The 19,586-nt window shown below is 39.2% G+C and overlaps 1 protein-coding gene and 1 non-coding gene across 2 annotated transcripts in view; one reads left to right on the top strand and one right to left on the bottom strand.

Annotated features, from left to right (window-relative positions):
* Nucleotides 1-18,210, bottom strand: part of LOC122081579 (probable NOT transcription complex subunit VIP2) — an 87,809-nt gene extending 69,599 nt beyond the window's left edge. The window contains exons 1-6 of the mRNA XM_042648760.1: nucleotides 18,083-18,210; nucleotides 17,011-17,138; nucleotides 16,575-16,683; nucleotides 16,146-16,324; nucleotides 16,009-16,057; nucleotides 15,685-15,903 (exon numbers count right to left, since the gene is read on the bottom strand). Coding sequence (XP_042504694.1) covers nucleotides 15,685-15,903; nucleotides 16,009-16,057; nucleotides 16,146-16,324; nucleotides 16,575-16,683; nucleotides 17,011-17,028 — 574 coding nt within the window. The 5' untranslated portion in view covers nucleotides 17,029-17,138; nucleotides 18,083-18,210. The remainder of the gene's footprint in view (nucleotides 1-15,684; nucleotides 15,904-16,008; nucleotides 16,058-16,145; nucleotides 16,325-16,574; nucleotides 16,684-17,010; nucleotides 17,139-18,082) is intronic.
* On the top strand, nucleotides 16,575-16,655 carry LOC122082962. Its single transcript, XR_006141496.1, has one exon. It is a non-coding gene; the product is annotated as a small nucleolar RNA snoR35 (small nucleolar RNA).
* Nucleotides 18,211-19,586: the final 1,376 nt, after the last annotated feature.

The following is a 19,586-nucleotide window of genomic DNA, read 5'->3' as shown; positions in this document are numbered from 1 at the left end:
CAATATTGCTTACATTACAGTGAAAGAAACCCTCACTACAAATATATAGCTAAAAACCCTAATCTGAAAAGTACACAATTGCCCTCAAATAAAAAATTCGGTCAGGGGGCTGCACCCCCTATACCCTCTGCTATGTAAGGGGACTCCTGCCCCCCTACAACCCCCACGGCCTACTAACTGGCTAGCGGGACCATCATCCTGCCTGTCGAGGTGTTGCCTAGTACTCCCCGAGTTAAACTATGACGGAATATAAGACATCGTACACCAACAATCTTTACCTTGGCATGAATTCTATTGAGCCTCCTGTAAAGATAACCTATAGACGTCTTCATCCCCATATCTCATCAAAGGTACAATCCCACACCTATTTGGTGTGTCCCTCATCTTCAACAATGAATAATATTAATCAAGTCCATACAGAACTTGAACTTCTCTATAGTAACTGGGTTGGTAAACATATCTACAGGTTTGAGATCTATATGATTTTTTCTCAAGTGAATAAACTGCCTTTTGACACAAGCTCCCTGATCTTATGAAATCTCACATTAATATGCTTTCTCATTGCATGAAACACCTGATTCTTTATAAGATGTATGGCACTCTGACTGTCATAATGTCACACTATACCTCCTTGCTCCAACCCCAACTCACGAACCAATCCAGCCAACTAGACTCCTTCCTTAATAGCCTTAACTGCCACCATATACTCTGCCTCTATAGTGGACAATGTAACTGTAGACTGAAGCATCGTCCTCCATGATATAGGTCCACCAGCCAATGTAAATACATACCCTGTAGTATACCTCCTCTTGTCTAAATCACCGGTATAGTCAGAATCAACATAACCTGCCAATTCTGTGGAACTTCCCTTACCATTGAACATAACACCTATATCTTTAGTCTTGCTCAAATATCTGAAGATCCACTTAATTGTATTCCAATGCTCCTTCCCTAGATTACTCATGTATTTGCTAACAACATTGACTGCATGAGACAAATTCGGCCTGCTACAAATCATAGCATACATGAGACTCCCAATTGTGCTAACATAGGGGACCTGAGACATATGCTCCACCTCCTCATGTGTTGTAGGGCATTCCTTTTCAGATAACTTGAAGTGGTTGGCTAACGGAGTGCTAACCTACTTGGCCTTTTCCATATTGAAATGCACTAGCACCTTTTCAATATACCTCTTCTAAGTTACCTAATGTTTACCTGCATTTCTATCTCTAAGGATTTCCATGCCAAGGATCTTCTTAGTAGCACCAAGATCCTTTATCTCAAATTCAACATTCAATAAAAACTTCAAAGAGACTATAAAATAATAGAATGAGCATGTTATTAACACAAAGCATCAAAAAAATAATGGAATTATCACTTGACACTTTATAATAAACACAAATATCATACTCACTTCTTGTGTAGCCATTCTTCATCATGTGGGAATCAAAGCGCTTGTTTCACTGCCTAGGAGATTATTTAAGACTATAAAACGACCTTTTAAGCAAAAAAACATAATCTTCCTTTCCATGCACCTTGAAGCCTTCAGGCTACTCCATGTAATCTATTCCTCAAAGTCACCATGAAGAAATGCAGTCTTCACATCAAGTTGTTCAAGCTCTAAATCATACATGGCCACCAAAGCAAGTAGTTCCCATTTATAACCAATGATTTTTCTTCCCTTGGGTTTTTCCACAATCTCCTAAGTCTTGTTCTTCTGTAGAAACTCCATTTCCTCCATCACAACTGCCATCCATTTATCATGTTGTGCATCACTAAAAGCATCATGGTAGGAAAATGGATCACTTGTACCTATAGTGAGGGCATAGGCAACCACGTCCTCAAATCTGTATCTCACAGATGCTTTATGAGTACGCTTCCCTTTACCCTTTGCCATAGTATAGGGAACTTCTACTGCTTCCTGTTGCCCTGGTAAAGTCACTTGATGGCTCATTCTCTCTTATTGTTTCTGACTCACCTAACTCCACCTGCACAGTAGAACCTTCTTTATTTTCATCAATTGCTTGTGAATTACAATTTGACTTCACCATAGGAGACTCATCAAACACAACGTCCCTGCTAACCACAACTTTATGTGAACTTGGATCCCACAACTTTAATCACTTTACGCCTTTCTTAAAACTAAGAAAGATACACTGCTTAGACTTTGAGTCTAACTTGGAACTCTGCTCACACTCTCAACATGTGCATCTGGACAATTAAATATTTTTAGAATAGAATAATCTACTGGTTTTCCTATTTATACCTCTTCAAAAATTTTACAATTAATTACCTTTGATGGAGACCTATTAATGAGGAAACATGCCACATTCACTACTTTTGCCCAAAATCTCTTGCTCAACCCTGCATTCAGCCTCATACTCTGAGCTCTTTCTAGAAGTGTTCTGTTCATCCTTTCAGTTACAGTATTTTGCTATGGTTTCTTTGAAATCGTGAAGTGAAGTGCAATCCCTTCAGCTTTGTACAATTCTAGAAACGGCTTGTATATGTACTCTCCTCCATTATCTATTCTTAAGTACTTAGTTTTCTTTCCTATCTTCCTTTCTATCTTAGGCTTCCATTCTTTAAATTTAGTGAACACTTCACTTTTAGGCTTCATAAAGTAGATCCAGACTTTCCTTGAGTAATCATCAAGAAATGTCACGAAGTATTCTGCCCCACTTTTAGATTTTGTTATTGAAGGACCCCATACATCACTGTGTACATAATCAAGCACCCCTTTATTGTTATGTTTTGCAGTTTTGAAACTAACCTTGCATTGTTTTCCGAACACACAATACTTTCAGAAGTTCAGTTTACAAATTTTCACTCCCTGTAACAGTTTTCTTTTATGAAGCTCCATCAATCCTCTTTCTCCCATATGTCCTAACCGAATATACCACAGATAGCTATCATCTGTATCAGATCCTGCATCTGTAGTCACAGATGCTCCACCTGTAACTGTGCTCCCTCTGAGTCTTTATAGGTTTTTAGTTAGTTGCCCTTTCATGACAACCATGACACCATTAATAACTTTGAGAACTCCACCTTCTACTATGTACTTATAGCCATTTGAGTCAAGTGCCCCCAAAGATACTAAGTGTTACCCCCGTGCCCTGACTCGGTCTAATTTGAATTGTTGTGATAGGTCTCAGACCAAAGATCGGAAGTACGGTCGGGTTTTGCCTCGCGGCCACCTATTACCGAAGGGGGAGAGATGACCCCACATGTTCGTGCATCACATGCTAGTCTAAATGGAGGGGATTCGTACCTTTCGATCTTAGACGACAAGTAACCCGACTCCTCAAATACGAATCCCAACCTGTATTTGTGTTACCAAAAGGCCTTAAGCATGGCCGAGGGCAACAACCCGTGCAAGAACAACCATGGGACAACAAGCTATCTTGAACACTAAAAATATGCCATCGGATCCACTAGGTCTCAATCCAGTGGGCTGTTTCTGGTGAACATAATAGGCTGCTGTCATAGTGTCGATGCCCGTGAGTCCCAGCACTCACGTCGTAAATAGTCTCGGATGATCCCAAATCATCTCCCACACTTTACTTATGACGTAAACACATTTTTAACCTAAGTGGATGGGTTCTCAGACTCTGAGAGTCATAATAACCCGATTGGTCCAAATAGGGTCCAACCAAACAGACCCTAAGGTCCATTTTAGCTTATAAGTTAGAAATGAGGAATTCATTTCCTCATTTCTATTGTGTTCAATGGAAGGAAGGAGAAAAAAAGGAGAAGGAAGAAGAAGAAGAAGGGGAAGAAGAAGGAGAAGGCTTACCTTAGTGTCGGCTGCCGCCAAGTTGTCAGAATCGCTGTCGGAGGTAAGTACACTCACTTCCTCCACTCTCTTCATTTCGACCTATAAAAAGCTAGGTATGGATGGAATCTTAGTGTACAAACCATGTTAAGGTCATAGAATGCGTTTTCTACCCTCCCGGTGTTGTTGTTGAGCTCGAACCAAGCCTGGTGAGCTCTGGCAACATGTATTGCCAAAAGACCAACTAGGATTTTGATCGTTCAATCGACGTATCTCTCAAATGGCTTAGTGGAATCAGGATTTTATTGGCTTAGAATGATGCTGGGAACATCCCTACAAACTCCACTAAACAAATCTCGATGATCGGGCCTAACCTAAAAAACCTCAAAATGGGTGGACTGTCCTGAACCACCACCGGAAACAACCCACCAAATCCACTGGGTCTGCTTCTAGTGGCATAGTTTTGGTGAACCACTGAGCCTTAGGATCTCTCTATTAGTTCCATCGGAAGCATGACTGATATTTTTGATGGAAATTCCCTGTTTTCGGTGGGTGTTTCTGGTGACATTACTATCACTGATGGATTTTGTCTATACCCTTTGGGGGTGATCCATGTGGGTCCCTCCTGATATTTTTGATACGTACTAATGTACAATTATCCTTGTGTCTAGGACAGTGACGTACACGAGCCCCTAGACCAAAATTAAGTGGATTGATTGGTGGTCTTATCTGAACCCTAACACAAGCAGAGATCAACAAAGTGAGGGATGGCTGTTTTATTTTGGATTGTTTAATTATTATAGAATTTTTCACATGCGTAGATTTAATATGCTTAATTATATTGCTCACATGATGATAGTGATTATCATATGTTACATTCTTATGGATTTCATTGTTCATTTATATGTATGAAAGGATCCGGTGTGGCCGATGTGGTACCGGTATCGGTACCATGATCGTTGTGTGTTTGGTTATGTGTGTGAGGCAGAATTCGACGTGGCCGAGGTGGTACCGATGCCGTGATTAATGTGTGTATGTTGTATTCATGTATTGATTATGTGTATTAGAGTTAGTTATAATCATGGGTTGCACCTTGTGGCCAAGGTCTCGCTGGTATTGTATACCCCAGGACTGCATTTGAAAATGAATACGCTTCGTGGCCGATGATTAGTATTAGTGTTGCGTAGTCCATACTCAACTGTGATATGTATGGTAGATTAGGTAAACGATCTTGGGTTTCACTTTGTAGCCAAGGTCTTGCTGGTATCATGTACCTGGGAATATATTTAGAGATGGATTACACTTTGTGGCCGAGGTCTTGCCGGTATCATGTAATTCATACTAACTGTATCACTATTAAGGCATGTAGCGTATATGTGGTTAGGTATCACTCCCTATGCTACGAACCCTTGCCAACAGGGGTTGAGGTGTTGGATAACCTATTGTTGTATGTTCGATGTGCCTTTTTAGAATGCTATACCCGTGGTACGATGTGATTGTTGTAGTCGGAGGCGGGAACCTATCCGACGTGATCGATGTGTTACTGATGCCATGATTGCCAGGAAGGAGTTATTAGGGGTTTACTGGGTGACCCATGGATGTATACGGGGATCGGAAGGCTTCTATTAATGGCTAGGATTTCTATCCTTATGTAGTTGATAGCAGTTTCGGGACGAATGATACAGCCTAATGCACCGTAGTAGCATTTACCAGACTTAGTTTGTATTGCTAGGTGGATAATAAATAAATGAACTGCATCACGAGCATTATAGACTATGTGTTTAATTTTCGCTATCATGCATCATGAATTATTATTACTACTGTCTTACTTGGATGTGCTTGACCCACCCCTCACTGGGCAAGTTGTAAATCTCACCCCATGTATACACACTTTTTAAATGATGATGTAGGTACGATCATGCCTATGGCTAGTGAATCTTTTTCCTCTGGACCTGAGTACCGAGTGAGCCATTGGTGGATGCCAGAAGTGGAGGAGCATGGCTAGGATTGTACTTGTGATTTTTTTGCATATGTGGTGCCATGAGGTGTTTGGCGTATTTTTGATTATGTTGATACAGGTCTGTGAATATTATGTTTTAAACTTGATATATGTAAGTCTTGAAAGATTGTAAATAGAGTAACTTGGTTAACGATATTATGTTTATCATTAGATAATTTTTCCATTTATATCTGATGATTTCGCTATTATACTTTGATTCCGTTGCTTTTGGTTGGTTGCGATGTAAAATTGTGAAATGTTAAGGTACTGCTATCAGTGATTCTAGTAGGTTTGTAAGACAGGTACGTGTCTTATTCACACCATCAGTATTCCTAATGGTGAGTTGGGTCTATTAGAATTGGGGTGTGACACTAAGTTTTTCCTTAATTCTGGTATATGTCTTATATCTACTAAAGTTCTTACTATCCCATCAAACATCTTGATTTTGATAGTGCCTATCCCAATGGTCTTGCATACAACATCATTCTCCATTAGGACAAATCCACCATTACATGGTTAATACGTATCAAACCAATCCTTATGTGGACACATATGATTTGAACATCCAGAATCTAAAATCCAAGAATCAAAATGTTGATTCTTACTTGATGATATGAGAGTACATCTCCATTATCTCTATCCGAACTGTCAGCCACGATAGCTTCCTCAAATGCCTTACCTACACCTTTCTTCTTCACGTCCGCCTTCCTCTTTAAGCACTCTCTCTTCAGATGACCTTCCTTCTTACAATAGTAACAAGAGACCTTTGTCTTTGCTCATTTTGATTTTGATCGACTCTTTCCAGATTCCTTCTAATTTGAACTCTCTCTTTCCTGCTCCTTGTCACCTTCGAAAAGACATTTTCCTTGAGATTTCATACTACTGGAATTCTTCCTTGTATCATTGGACATGAGGGCATAAGTATATTCATCCATCTCAAGGGTCTCTTTCCCATACAAGGGAGTCATTAATAAGTAATCATATGATTCTGGGAGCGATGACAACAACAATAACGCATTGTTTTCATCCTCGATCTTAACCTTTAGGTTTGTAAGTTTACTTACGATGTGATTGAACATGTTAAGATGCTCTAATAGATCCATACCTTCGTCCATCTATAGAGAATATAATTGCTTCTTCATGAACAACTTGTTCGTTAAGGACTTCATCATGTAGATGCTTTCAAGTTTTGTCCATAACTGTAATGCAGATTCGATACCCACAACATATTGTAGGGCATCATTAGAAAAATTCAATCGAATAACACTTATCACCTTTTCCTCCATCTTTTCCCAATCTTCGTCAGTAATATTTGTAGGTTTCTTTGACTTCCCCAATAATATTTTCACCAAACCCTGTTGTATCAGAAGATCCTTCATCCTTTGACGTCAGAGGGTGAAATTGTTCTTCTCATTGAGCCGCTCGATATCATACTTGAAATTCAATCCTTTCCTTACCATTGTGATAGTAAACCCTAAAAAACGAAAACCTAGAGCTCTGATACCAATTTGTAAAAATGCAACCCTAAAACGATATAGAAGATAATGAAAAAAACAAGAACAAACAATGCACACAAATTTATGAGGTTCGACAAGATTGCCTACATCCCTAGTGGGATGAGATCTTGCTTCACTATTAATGGAGAATAGGGTTACAACGCTTGTCCCTCACACCTCTCAGTATTGCTTGCATCACAGAGAAAGAAACCCTTGCTACAAATATATAGCGAAAAACCCTAATCCACCGTCCTGCCTGTCGAGGCGCTGCACCAGTACTCCCTGGGTTAAACTGTGACGAAATGCAAGACATTGTACCCCAATAATCACTACATTTCAAGGGAAAGAAATGTTGTTTCACACTATCTTGAATCAATGGGAGCTTGTCTTCAATCGTTTATTCAGTTGGATCAGTCCCTACCCTTTTATATCTCCTCACTTTATACTCTGACTTTTGTGGGATTTTACATCCCCCCGTTCATATATAAAAGTCTTGTTCTTCAAAAAAAGGTCATACCTATTGTTTTATTAGTATTATTATTTTTTTTTCCTTTCATTTTCGTGGCATCCAAAATGGCCTTAAAGGAAGGCAAATAGGTTCCATGACACCCATAGTAAGGTCTTTTGAGAAAAAATAAAACCCAACAATATATAGTACGAGAATATAATGAGGAAAAATAAAATATGGTCTGATTGACCAAAGTATCCTGAGTGGTGTCGATATGAACCACAGACCTCACATCTATTTTATGGAAGGAAGATTGATGTAATCAAACCATTGAATTGGAATCAAATTGTAGTTTACATATCTAAAAAAGGAAACTTATATCTTAAGCTCATTGAATTTCATAGTGGAGATGATTGTCAGTTGTCATGAATTGTTGCTTTGGTTCCACTACCGAACAACACTTTGTATTTACCTTTTAATATTTTTTTTGATGGAATGAAAAATATATTAATAATTAAGCAAAACCGAACATATAAGTTTGAAGTAAGCTGACTAAAAGGGGAGTGGATAATTATAGAAGTAGTCGCGACAAAAAGCGCCACCTCATTATTAGGCTTGAGCTTGAACATAGTACTTAGAATATTCATATAGACATGCAAAAAGGTGGTACTAGAGTACTTGAGAAACAGTTCAAGACCTCATCATCACTCCAAACTTCTTCCATTGTCCATCCGTTCTCCTTGGCTAGATTTAGTCCAAGTAAGAGAGCCCTTGTGCTGGCTTCATCTAAGCATTTTACTCCAAACTTCTTCAATTGTATTTTACCTTTTAATTTTCATCTAAGCATTTTATTTATGTTTAATTTATATTTTTGTGAAACTATAATCGGAAGCACTTGTAGCTCAATTTAACTGATTAAATCCTAATTGAGGACTTTGGTCTTGGTTTTGTGGGTTCGACTCCCATCAGGTGCATTGTTTTACTAAGAAATTAAAAGGCTTCTATTTAAAGGACCGAAATAACCAAATAACTCTATGGCAGATATATATATATATATATATTTACAAAAAAAAAAACCAAAATTATTTAATTCAAGTTTAATCCAACTGAACCCTGAGCAAGTATTGATACCAAAATAATAATAATAATAATAATAATAATAATAATAAAATAAAATAAAAAACGATAAAATAAAATAAAAATAAAAGAAGAAGACGAATTTGGTACGAGCAACGAACTTGGTGCGAGAAGTAAACTTGGACGTCCTAAGTTCGACTCCCACTAGGCACATCTTGGGCCACTCACACGGAGTGTTTAGTGCTCTTCACTGCTTTCACTGAAAGTTGAATGGTTCTCATTCAACCCCGGTATGACCTGGTCTATCCGATTGCGGGGTCAGTATAGGCCCGCAGGACTAGTCAGGCCAATGCCCTGGATACCTGTCTTTAACAAAAAAAATAAAAATAAAAATAAAATAAAATAAAGAAGAAGAAATAAAAAGAAAGTTCCGATGCATGGGCTATAGGCGCCCATCCCTCAAATATCATGAACTCATGATCAGATTAGAAGGGCTTCGACTTGGTTTTATGGGTTCAGATTCCCATAAGACTACAACTAGTATAGCTGGTGTTAAGAATCTACCTCATAAGCTCTTCCAAAGCATTTCAGTTGTTAAGAACTAGGGTATAGTTCCCCGGCCGGCGTTGCAAAGAATTACACGTGTGCCTTGAATTATGGAAATCGAGAAGGCCCTTTGGGTTTAATTTCTCTAAGGTGAGCGGGGAAATGGCAGTGAGGATCCAATAGCTGGAAGGGTCCTAGTTGTGGAAACGCAACCCTAAAAGGATGCAGAAGATAATGGAAAAACAAAACAAACAATGCACACGGATTTTACGAGGTTCGGCAAGGTTGCCTACGTCCCCGATGAGATGAGATCCTGCTTCACTATCAATGGAGAATAGGGTTACAACGCTCATCCTCACACCTCTCAATATTGCTTGCATTACAGAGAAAGAAACCCTCGCTACAAATATATATCGAAAAAACCCTAATCCGGATTAAACTACAATTGCCCTCAAATAAAAAATTCGAGCGGGGGCCTATGCCCCCCTACACCCCCTGCTATGCAGGGGGCCTCCTACCCCCCTTGCAACCCCCACGGCCCGCTAACTGGCTAGCGGGACTGCCGTCCTGCCTGTCTAGGTGGTGCACTAGTACTCCCTGGATTAAATTGCGACGGAATACAAGACATCATACACCAATAATCTCCACCTTGGCTTGAATTCTGTCGAGCCTCCTGTAAAGATAACTTGTAGACGTTTTCATCATTGTACCTCATTAGAGGTACAAATCCGCACCTGTTTGGTGCGTCCCTCATCTTCAACAATGAGTAATATTAATCAAGTCCAAACAGGACTCGAACTTCTCTGTAGTAACTGGCTTTGTAAACATATCTGCAGGATTGAGATCTGTATGAATTTTCTTCAAGTGAATACTGCCTTCTGACACAAGCTCCCTGATCTTGTGAAATCTCACATCAATATGCTTTGTCCTTGCATGAAGCACCTGATTCTTTGCAAGATGTATGGCACTTAACTATCACAATGTAACACTGTATCTCCGTGCTCCAACCCCAACTCACGAACCAGTCTAGCCAACCAGTCTCCTTCCTTGGTAGCCTCAACTACTGCCATGTACTCTGCCTCTGTAGTGGACAATGCAATTGTAGACTGAAGCATTGCCCTCCATGATATAGGTCCACCAGCTAATGTAAACACATACCTTGTAGTAGACCTCCTCTTGTCTAAATCACCAGCATAGTCAGAATCAATATAACCTGCCAATTCTGTAGAACTTCCCTTGCCACTGAACATAACACCTATATCTTTAGTCTTGCTCAAATATCTGAAGATTCACTTAATTGCATTCCCATGCTCCTTCCCTGGATTACTCATGTGTCTGCTAACAACACTGACTGCATGAGACAAATCCGGCCTGCTACAAACCATAGCATACATAAGACTCCCAACTGCGCTAGCATAAGGGACTTGAGACATCTGCTCCACCTCCTCATGTATTGTAGGGCATTCCCTTTCAGATAACTTGAAGTGGCCAGCTAACGGAGTGCTAATCGGCTTAGCATTTTCCATATTGAAACACTCTAGCACCTTTTCAATATACCTCTTCTGAGTTACCCAAAGTTTACCTGCATTTCTATCTCTAAGGATTTCCATGCCAAGGATCTTCTTAGCGGCACCAAGATCCTTTATCTCAAATTCAGCACTCAACAAAGACTTCAAAGAGACTTTATCATGTTTGTTCTTTGCAGCAATGAGCATGTCATCAACATAAAGCATTAACAAAATAATGGAATTATCACTTAATACTTTATAATAAACACAACTATCATACTCACTTCTTGTGTAGCTAATCTTCATCATGTGGGAATCAAAGTGCTTGTACCACTGCCTAGGAGATTGCTTAAGGCCATAAAGCGACCTCTTAAGCAAACAAACATGGTCTTCCTTTCCCTGCACCTTGAAACCTTCGGGCTGCTCCATGTAAATCTGTTCTTCCAAGTCACCATGAAGAAATGCAGTTTTCACATCAAGTTGTTCAAGCTCTAAATCATACATGGCCATCAAAGCAAGTAATACCCTGATCGAAGTGTGTTTCACCACCGGAGAGAATATTTCATTGTAGTCTATCCCCTCCTTCTGTGCATAGCCCTTGGCTACAAGTCTGGCCTTATACCTATCACGCTCCTTCTCAGATGCTGCCTCTTTCTTACGAAAGACCCATTTACACCCAATGATTTTTCTTCCCTTGGGTTTTTCCACAATCTCCCAAGTCTTGTTCTTCTATAGAGATTCCATTTCCTCCATTATAGCTGTCATCCATTTATCATGTTGTGCATCACTCAAAGCATCATGGTAGGAAGATGGATCACCTGTACCTACAGTGAGGGCATAGGAAACCTTATCCTCAAACCCGTATCTCATAGGTGCTTTGTGAGTACGCTTCCCTTTACCCTTTGCCACAGTATAGGGAACTTCTACTGCTTCTTGTTGTCTTGGTAAGTCACTTGATGACTCATTCTCTCTTGTAGTTTCTAACTCACCTAACTCCACCTGCACAGTAGAACCTTCTTTATTTTCATCAACTGCCTGTGAATTGTAATTTGACTTCACTATATGAGACTCATCAAACACAATGTCTCTGCTAACCATAAATTTTTGTGAACTTGGATCCCACAACTTGAATCCCTTTACACCTTTCTTAAAACCAAGAAAGATACACTGCTTAGACTTTGAGTCTAACTTGGAACTCTGCTCACTCTCAACATGCGCATAGGCTGGACAACCAAATATTTTTAGAATAGAATAATCTACTTGTTTTCTTGTCCATACCTCTTCAGGAATTTTACAATCAATAGCCTTTGATGGAGACCTATTGATGAGGAAACATGCCATGTTCACTGCTTCTGCCCAAAATCTCTTGCTCAACCCTGCATTCAGCCTCATACTCCGAGCTCTTTCTAGAAGTGTTCTATTCATCCTTTCAGCTACACCATTTTGCTGTGGTGTCTTTGGAACCGTGAAGTGACGTGTAATCCCTTCAGCTTTGCACAATTCTAGAAAAGGCTTGTATGTGTACTCTCCTCCATTATCTATTCTCAAGTATTTAATTTTCTTTCCTGTCTTCCTTTCTACCTCAGCCTCCATTCCTTAAATTTAGTGAACACCTCACTTTTATGCTTCATGAAGTAGATCTAGACTTTCCTTGAGTAATCATCAACAAAGGTCACGAAGTATTCTGCTCCACCTTTAGATTTTGTTGTTGAAGGACCCCATACATCGTTGTGTACATAATCAAGCACCCCTTTACTCTTATGTTTTGCAATTTTGAAACTAACCTTGCATTGTTTTCCGAACACACAATACTTGCAGAAGTTCAGTTTATAAGTTTTTACTCCCTTCAACATTTTCCTTTTATGAGGCTCCATCAATCCTCTTTCTCCCATATTCCCTAACCGCATATATCACAGATATGTATCATCTATATCAAATATTGCATCTGTAGTCACAGATGCTCCACCTATAACTGTGCTCCCTATGAGTCTGTATAGGTTTCCAGCTAGCTGTCCCTTCATGACAACCATTACACCCTTAATAACTTTGAGAACTCCACCTTCTGCTATGTACCTGTGGCCATTTGAGTCAAGTGCCCCCAAAGATATTAAGTTTTTCCTTAATTCTGGTACATGTCTCACATCTGCTAAGGTTCTTACTATCCTATCAAACATCTTGATTTTGATAGTGCCAATCCCAATGGTCTTGCATACGGCATCATTCCCCATTAGAACAGATCCACCATTATATGGTTGATATGTATCAAACCAATCCTTATGTGGACACATGTGATATGAACATCCAGAATCTAAAGTCCAAGAATCAGAAGGTTGATTCTTACCTGATGATATAGAGAGTACATCTCCATCATCTCCATCTGAACTGTCAGCCACGCTAGCTTCCTCAAATGCCTTATCTACACCTTTCTTCTTTAAGTCCGCCTTCCTCTTCAAGCACTCTCTCTTCAGATGACCTTCCTTCTTGCAATAGTAACAAGAGACCTTTGTCTTTATCCCTTTTGATTTCGATCGACTCTTCCCAGATCCCTTCTGATTTGATCTCCCTCTTTCCTGCTCCTTGTCACCTCTGAAAAAACCTTCTCCTTGAGATTTCGTACTACTGGCCTTCTTCCTTGTATCATTGGACATGAGGACAGCTGCGACTTCATCCATCTCAAGGGTCTCCTTCCCGTACAAGAGAGTCGTTACTAGGTGATCATATGATTCTGGGAGTGATGACAGCAATAGTAACGCCTTGTCTTCATCCTCGATCTTAACCTCCAGGTTTACAAGTTTACTTACGATCTGATTGAACATGTTAAGATGCTCTAATAGATCCGTACCTTCCTCCATCTGTAGAGAATACAATTGCTTCTTCACGAACAACTTGTTCGTTAAGGACTTCGTCATGTAGATGCTTTCAAGTTTCGCCCATAACTGCGGTGCAGATTCGATACCCACAACATATTGTAGGGCATCATCAGAAAGATTTAATCGAATAGCACTTACCGCCTTTTCCTCCATCTCTTCTCAATCTTCGTCAGTAATTGTTGCAGGTTTCTTCGACTTCCCCAACAACATTTTCGCCAAACACTGTTGTATCAGAAGATCCTTCATCCTTTGACGCCAAAGGGTGAAATTGTTCTTCCCATTAAACCTCTCGATGTCATACTTGACATTCGATCCCTTCCCTGCCATCGTGATAGTAAACCCTAGAAAAAACGGAAACCTAGAGCTCTGATACCAATTTGTAAAAACGCAACCCTAAAACGATGCAGAAGATAATGGAAAAACAAAACAAACAATGCACATGGATTTTACGAGGTTCGACAAGGTTGCCTACGTCCCCGATGAGATGAGATCCTGCTTCACTATCAATGGAGAATAGGATTACAGCGCTCGTCCTCACACCTTTCAGTATTGCTTGCATTACAAAGAAAGAAACCCTCGCTACAAATATATAACGAAAAAACCCTAATCCGGATTAAACTACAATTGCCCTCAAATAAAAAATTCGAGCGGGGGGCTGCGCCCCCCTACACCCCCTACTATGCAGGGGGCCTCCTGCCCCCCTTACAACCCCCACGGCCCGCTAACCGGTAGCGGGACCGCCGTCCTGCCTGTCTAGGTGCTGCACCAGTACTCCCTGGATTAAACTGCGACGGAATACAAGACATCATACACCAACAAAGAATAACAAGTTGAGGGATTAGTTAGTCTATAAATTAGTAGTCCGATATGTTATGTAATGGAACAATTATGATGAATGAAAGAAGGCGTTATGCTATTTGGGTCTTTGGATATCAGGCTTGCTCTTGTGGGATTCAAGAGTGTTACTTCTATGAATTCAGAAGTGGACTACTATGGATTCAGCAATCAGTAGTTGAACACTGGTGGATTCCAGGTTAGAGTTTTGGTGGGATTCCAACCCAATAGGTCAGGTGGATTACTGCTCATATCTTTTCTTTTATCTTCCCTATGAAATCAGGTCAGAATACTTACTATTTTCTTACCCTGATCATACCTGTCTTTAAGTTTCTTGATTCTGTTTGTTTCACTGAAGCATCATTCTTCTAGTTAGGAGTCTACTTTGGTTTAATCTCAGTTCTCCATACTGATTTCCTGCTTCTAATTTCAATATCAGAATCTATTTCTAAAGTCCTGCTACTGCTCTACTTTCTAAATTCTGGGTTTCGGAAACTAAGTTGCATATTCTGATTCTGGTTGCTGGTTCCTAATTATATTTGACATTAGATAATTAGTTTACTGTTATAAATCCCAGAATTCTGCCCATCGATTCTGCAGTATTGCTCAATCCTACCAGCAAAAAAGGAATTCTTCCATAAGTTTAAATCCTAATGTCTCTTTTCAATCACCTTTTGCATGAAAAGAATCTATTTTCATGCTTATTAGACCATTCAAGACTGTTATAAGATTTCTCTGTTTGCTGACTGGGGTCCTACCTTCCTGCAATTGTGGCTTACTTGAGGTTTTCTTAACCGTAATTCCTTGGGTGATTTAGATACCCCCACTAATCAAGTTCTAATGGAAGTCCTATGCAATCTCAGAAAAAATTCTTCCAAACTTTTTTTATCAATACAAAAAAGCAGTAATTTTACTTGCATGCTAACATGCTAACTACAACATATATAGATGAGAACTCATCTCCAATGTAACATATCCAAAATAAGAACATACAGTATTTCCATACCAAGTGTAAGATGCAACTTATGAATCTGTAAAACAAATGCAAAAGTTATCAACTAAGAAAACCACAGGTTTCTTTTGGTCATTAACAAACAAAATAAAAATTTCTAACGAGATTAAAACAACTACCTTGTGGAAGCACGCCACCCATTAGTCTGTTAGGCCCTTGTACACTAAGACTACCAGACCCGTTATTACCCGTCAAATTCAATCGAGAAGCAAGACCAGGCATGGACAGTCCACCACCAGAACTTAAGTTCCTCCCCATGTTGCCCGCACCAACAATGTTCCCCATCGAGGTTGTAATTCGAGGACCAGTGTTTCCTAAAATTGGAGAGACCCCCAATCCTACAACAAAATGCAAGTAACTAGTGACAGTGTAGATCACAGGAACACAGGAATAGGACCAGGAAATCAATACATGCTCCTAGAAACTTAGAAATTTTTATATACCTCCTCTATTCGTCACCCCTGAATGCCCATGTGAGCTGGCATGAGACATCTGGATATCAAAAAGAAATTGTACATTTAAGCCTTCTAACGGTGCGAGTGTATAACAAAGGCACCCATGCAAAACCCAAAATAAAAACCTGAGAAAGAGCAACATGAAGATTGTTTGATGCAAAACGTCCAGAAGAAAGGCTTCCTACAGGTTGTTGAGCGCCATTTGATGGGACACCGTTCATTGCAGAGTTTCTTGATGCAAGTGTGCCTGGCATGTTGGGAATGTTGAAGCTCCCATGAATGTTATGCAGTCCTTGAACACTTCCTATCAAAGAGAAACCAACACAATTCAGTTACGTTAAGATAAAGTGACGAAACATATAATATTGAAAAGGGAGAGAGTTATCTAATCAAGTGTCGCATAGAGAAGTGCGACAATGAGGTGCAGCAAAACTGTATCTTATATTGAAGGGCAGCAAGGTCATTTCATTGAGGAAATATAGAAATAGAGGTGCTTGCGTACCCTGCCCTGGTGGCTCAGAGAACCTTTTACCTATTGAAAATTGACTACTAACCAGTGTGATGAAAAACAGGGGAAGTTGAAGCAGATTGTACGGAAAATGATGATCCATAAGGTCTCCCTGCATTGTCTGAAATATTTGAAGATGATCCATTGAGCCCTGACTGCAAAGGAAATTTCTTAAGGTTTTACAGTAGCAAAAATAGGCAAATATCATGCTCATGTTTGTAGCAATTAATGTTAAAACTTAAAAAAAAAGCCTTGTGGAAGCTCCTCAAAACCTAATTATACAACTCACTCCTCCCCCACCTTTTTTTCTTTTGTTAGTTAAAGGAATACCCTTATTTGTTCATTTAATGATTGCCAATAGGTTAAAGCAATTATAGTATGCATGGATGTATATCATAGTATTCACCTACTTATATCCATTCAAGAAATTACTGGCACTATGACATCTAAAAATGCTTTAAGGAAATGTAAAGAGTTAATACATTGAGTAGGCCAGACATTGCAAAATCACACAAACTTGCAGCAAAGCATTCCTTGCGGTGAAACAGCCTTTGTCACTCTGTAGATTGAAAGAAGAGCTCCTGCTTTAGAGTAATTCTTCTTCGCAGACCTGGAGTCCAATCTAGAAATTAAGTGACCGCATATGAAGAAAAATATGAACCAAAATTATCTAAACAAGATAAAAAATGCTCAACTCGTTAACGATGTTATTCAATGCCTAATGATAGATAAACCCTCTATCAATAGCCGAAATTAATCACAAAAATATGCAGGGGAATTTTATTTAAAAAAAAAAAAATTCCATCACTACAAATAATTAAGAATCTTATGTTATCATTACTCTTTTAACTATCAGAATGCATTTGTACATGAAGTTTTGGTGCTAAAAATTGTTTAAGTAGTGTTAAAAGTTTGATGATGCAGTTGTAAGGCCCATAATCTTGTTAGCAACTCATGCTACAAATCCAAGTTCGTAGCTATCTTGCCATTAGAGGAACGAAGAATAAGTAGTAGAACAAAAGGCATGCGTGATAGTTCTCAGCATGCATTCGATCAAATGAATCTGCGGAAACCAGCAAGAAGTGTGAAAATCCACTACAGAATTAATACAAAAGATGTAACGAACCATTTGAACGCCAGTGCCAAAATGCAGCCAAATGAAACTACCCATGGAAAGAAAATTAAGAGTAGTCTAGATTGCTAAAACCCTAGTCAAATGAAATAACCATCATTATTCAAGAACTAACGATACAAGGAAAACAGATCCAGCTTCATATCAAGGACCATTCCTTCTTCGTCCAATGTCGTTGTTAATAAATGAACAGTAACATGGGGGAAGACAGACGAACGCTATAAACAGTCCAAGGAAATAATCTGAATCGAAGTAAAAGATAAAGCGAATCAAAACTTCCGCAAAAAACTTTAGCCGAACGGAATGAGATATCTCAAAATGATGATAAACCCTCTGAAAATGGAAGTGAACAAGAAATCGCGCACGATCTGAACAGCGTCTGACGAGAAACCAAAATAAGTGAAGAACTCGAAACTACTAACCTTTCTTGTGATCCAGAGAAAGCGAAGTCCGTTCTCAAGAAACCCCCCGAAAGAAACCTGAATCGAGCTCTGGCGGTCGAACTATTTGAGTGCACCAATGTCGTCTAAAGCTCTTCCGTATTAATAAGTACCCAACTTTTTTTTATTTGTTTTTTCGATAGTCTATTTGTATTGAGGAACGCTCTCGGGTCGCGCGGCTCTGTGACCCACTGGGCAAGAGATCGATACCCATTAGCCCATTTTGTAACCCCTGTACCAATAAGGGGCAATAAAAGTATTGAGATATCAATAAGGATGAAGTTTGGCGATTACGCAAGAGTGGTATGGTCATTTCTCTGGCCTTTGAACAAGGTTTAAATACAAAAATTGGTTATAACAACAACCTACCATGAAAATTCATATAATATATCATGACGCATCCCAATAAGACAATCATAGACTTAGATTTGTCCAATTTTTTGTAATCACCAGTGTGGGTGAGCATTTGAGAGTAATGGTTAAAAGCATAATTATTTAGTAAGGAATGTTAACAACATGGATCAATGGACTCGATCACATTGTGATGTTTTCATCAACCATGATTAATTGCCTTTGTTAAATATCAAAACTTAACAGGAAATTGAAAACACTACTTTTATTAGACTGCAGTTGAAAATCATATTCAATTTATGTTTGGTATGTATGATCATTGTGGCATGCATTATCATACCACAGTCTTACACTAGTGTGGCACATGTCGGGTGAGGGTGCCACAATTCGACTAGTAGGGTCTCATATTAATTTAAGATGTGACCACGCTTTATGATTGGGTGTTCGTATTCTTACATGAATCTAGGTGTATTGTTTAAGGGCACACCACTTTCAACACTTCATATGTGAGCTCAAATTTTTAATTCAATTTGGAGCAACGATTTTCTACTACCCAAAATTGGAGGATGTAATATTTTCATCATGTATTAGCATCTAATCATTGCATTGACATAGATTAGTAGATAGGTGTTGATTGATGGGTTTGGTTGGATGAAACCCTATATGGGAGGTGATTTCCTTATTATGTAACAATTGCAACCAACGTATTCTATTAACAATTGAGTCCATTATGGAAGAGGCATCAAATGTCTTCAATTTGAAGCATTAATTGCTAACCATAACAGTTGTAAGAAGAAGAGAGTAAACAAGTTCAATTGATAGAGAATAAGAGAGCTTTCGATGGAGGATTGACAAACAATATGGATACAAGTTTGAGTTTCTGCATGCTCGTATGATTTCCATGTTGTAATGTGATTACATGAAATCTAACCATACCTTCTAAATGAAATCTTGAAGCAACAACACAATAGTTGGAACATTTATGCATTTCTGGCAAGGGTAGAAAATGGAGGTGAGGTGAGGTGAGGTGAGGTGTTAGGGCGGGGCAACGACAAGGGATGAACACACACACACACACACACACATATATATATATATATATATATATATAGAGAGAGAGAGAGAGAGAGAGAGA

This window comes from Macadamia integrifolia, chromosome 6 (genome assembly GCF_013358625.1).
Source record: "Macadamia integrifolia cultivar HAES 741 chromosome 6, SCU_Mint_v3, whole genome shotgun sequence".
Classification (NCBI taxonomy): domain Eukaryota; kingdom Viridiplantae; phylum Streptophyta; class Magnoliopsida; order Proteales; family Proteaceae; genus Macadamia; species Macadamia integrifolia.
The sequence above is the reverse complement of the archived record's forward strand: the minus strand, read 5'-3'. Positions and strand labels throughout refer to the sequence as shown.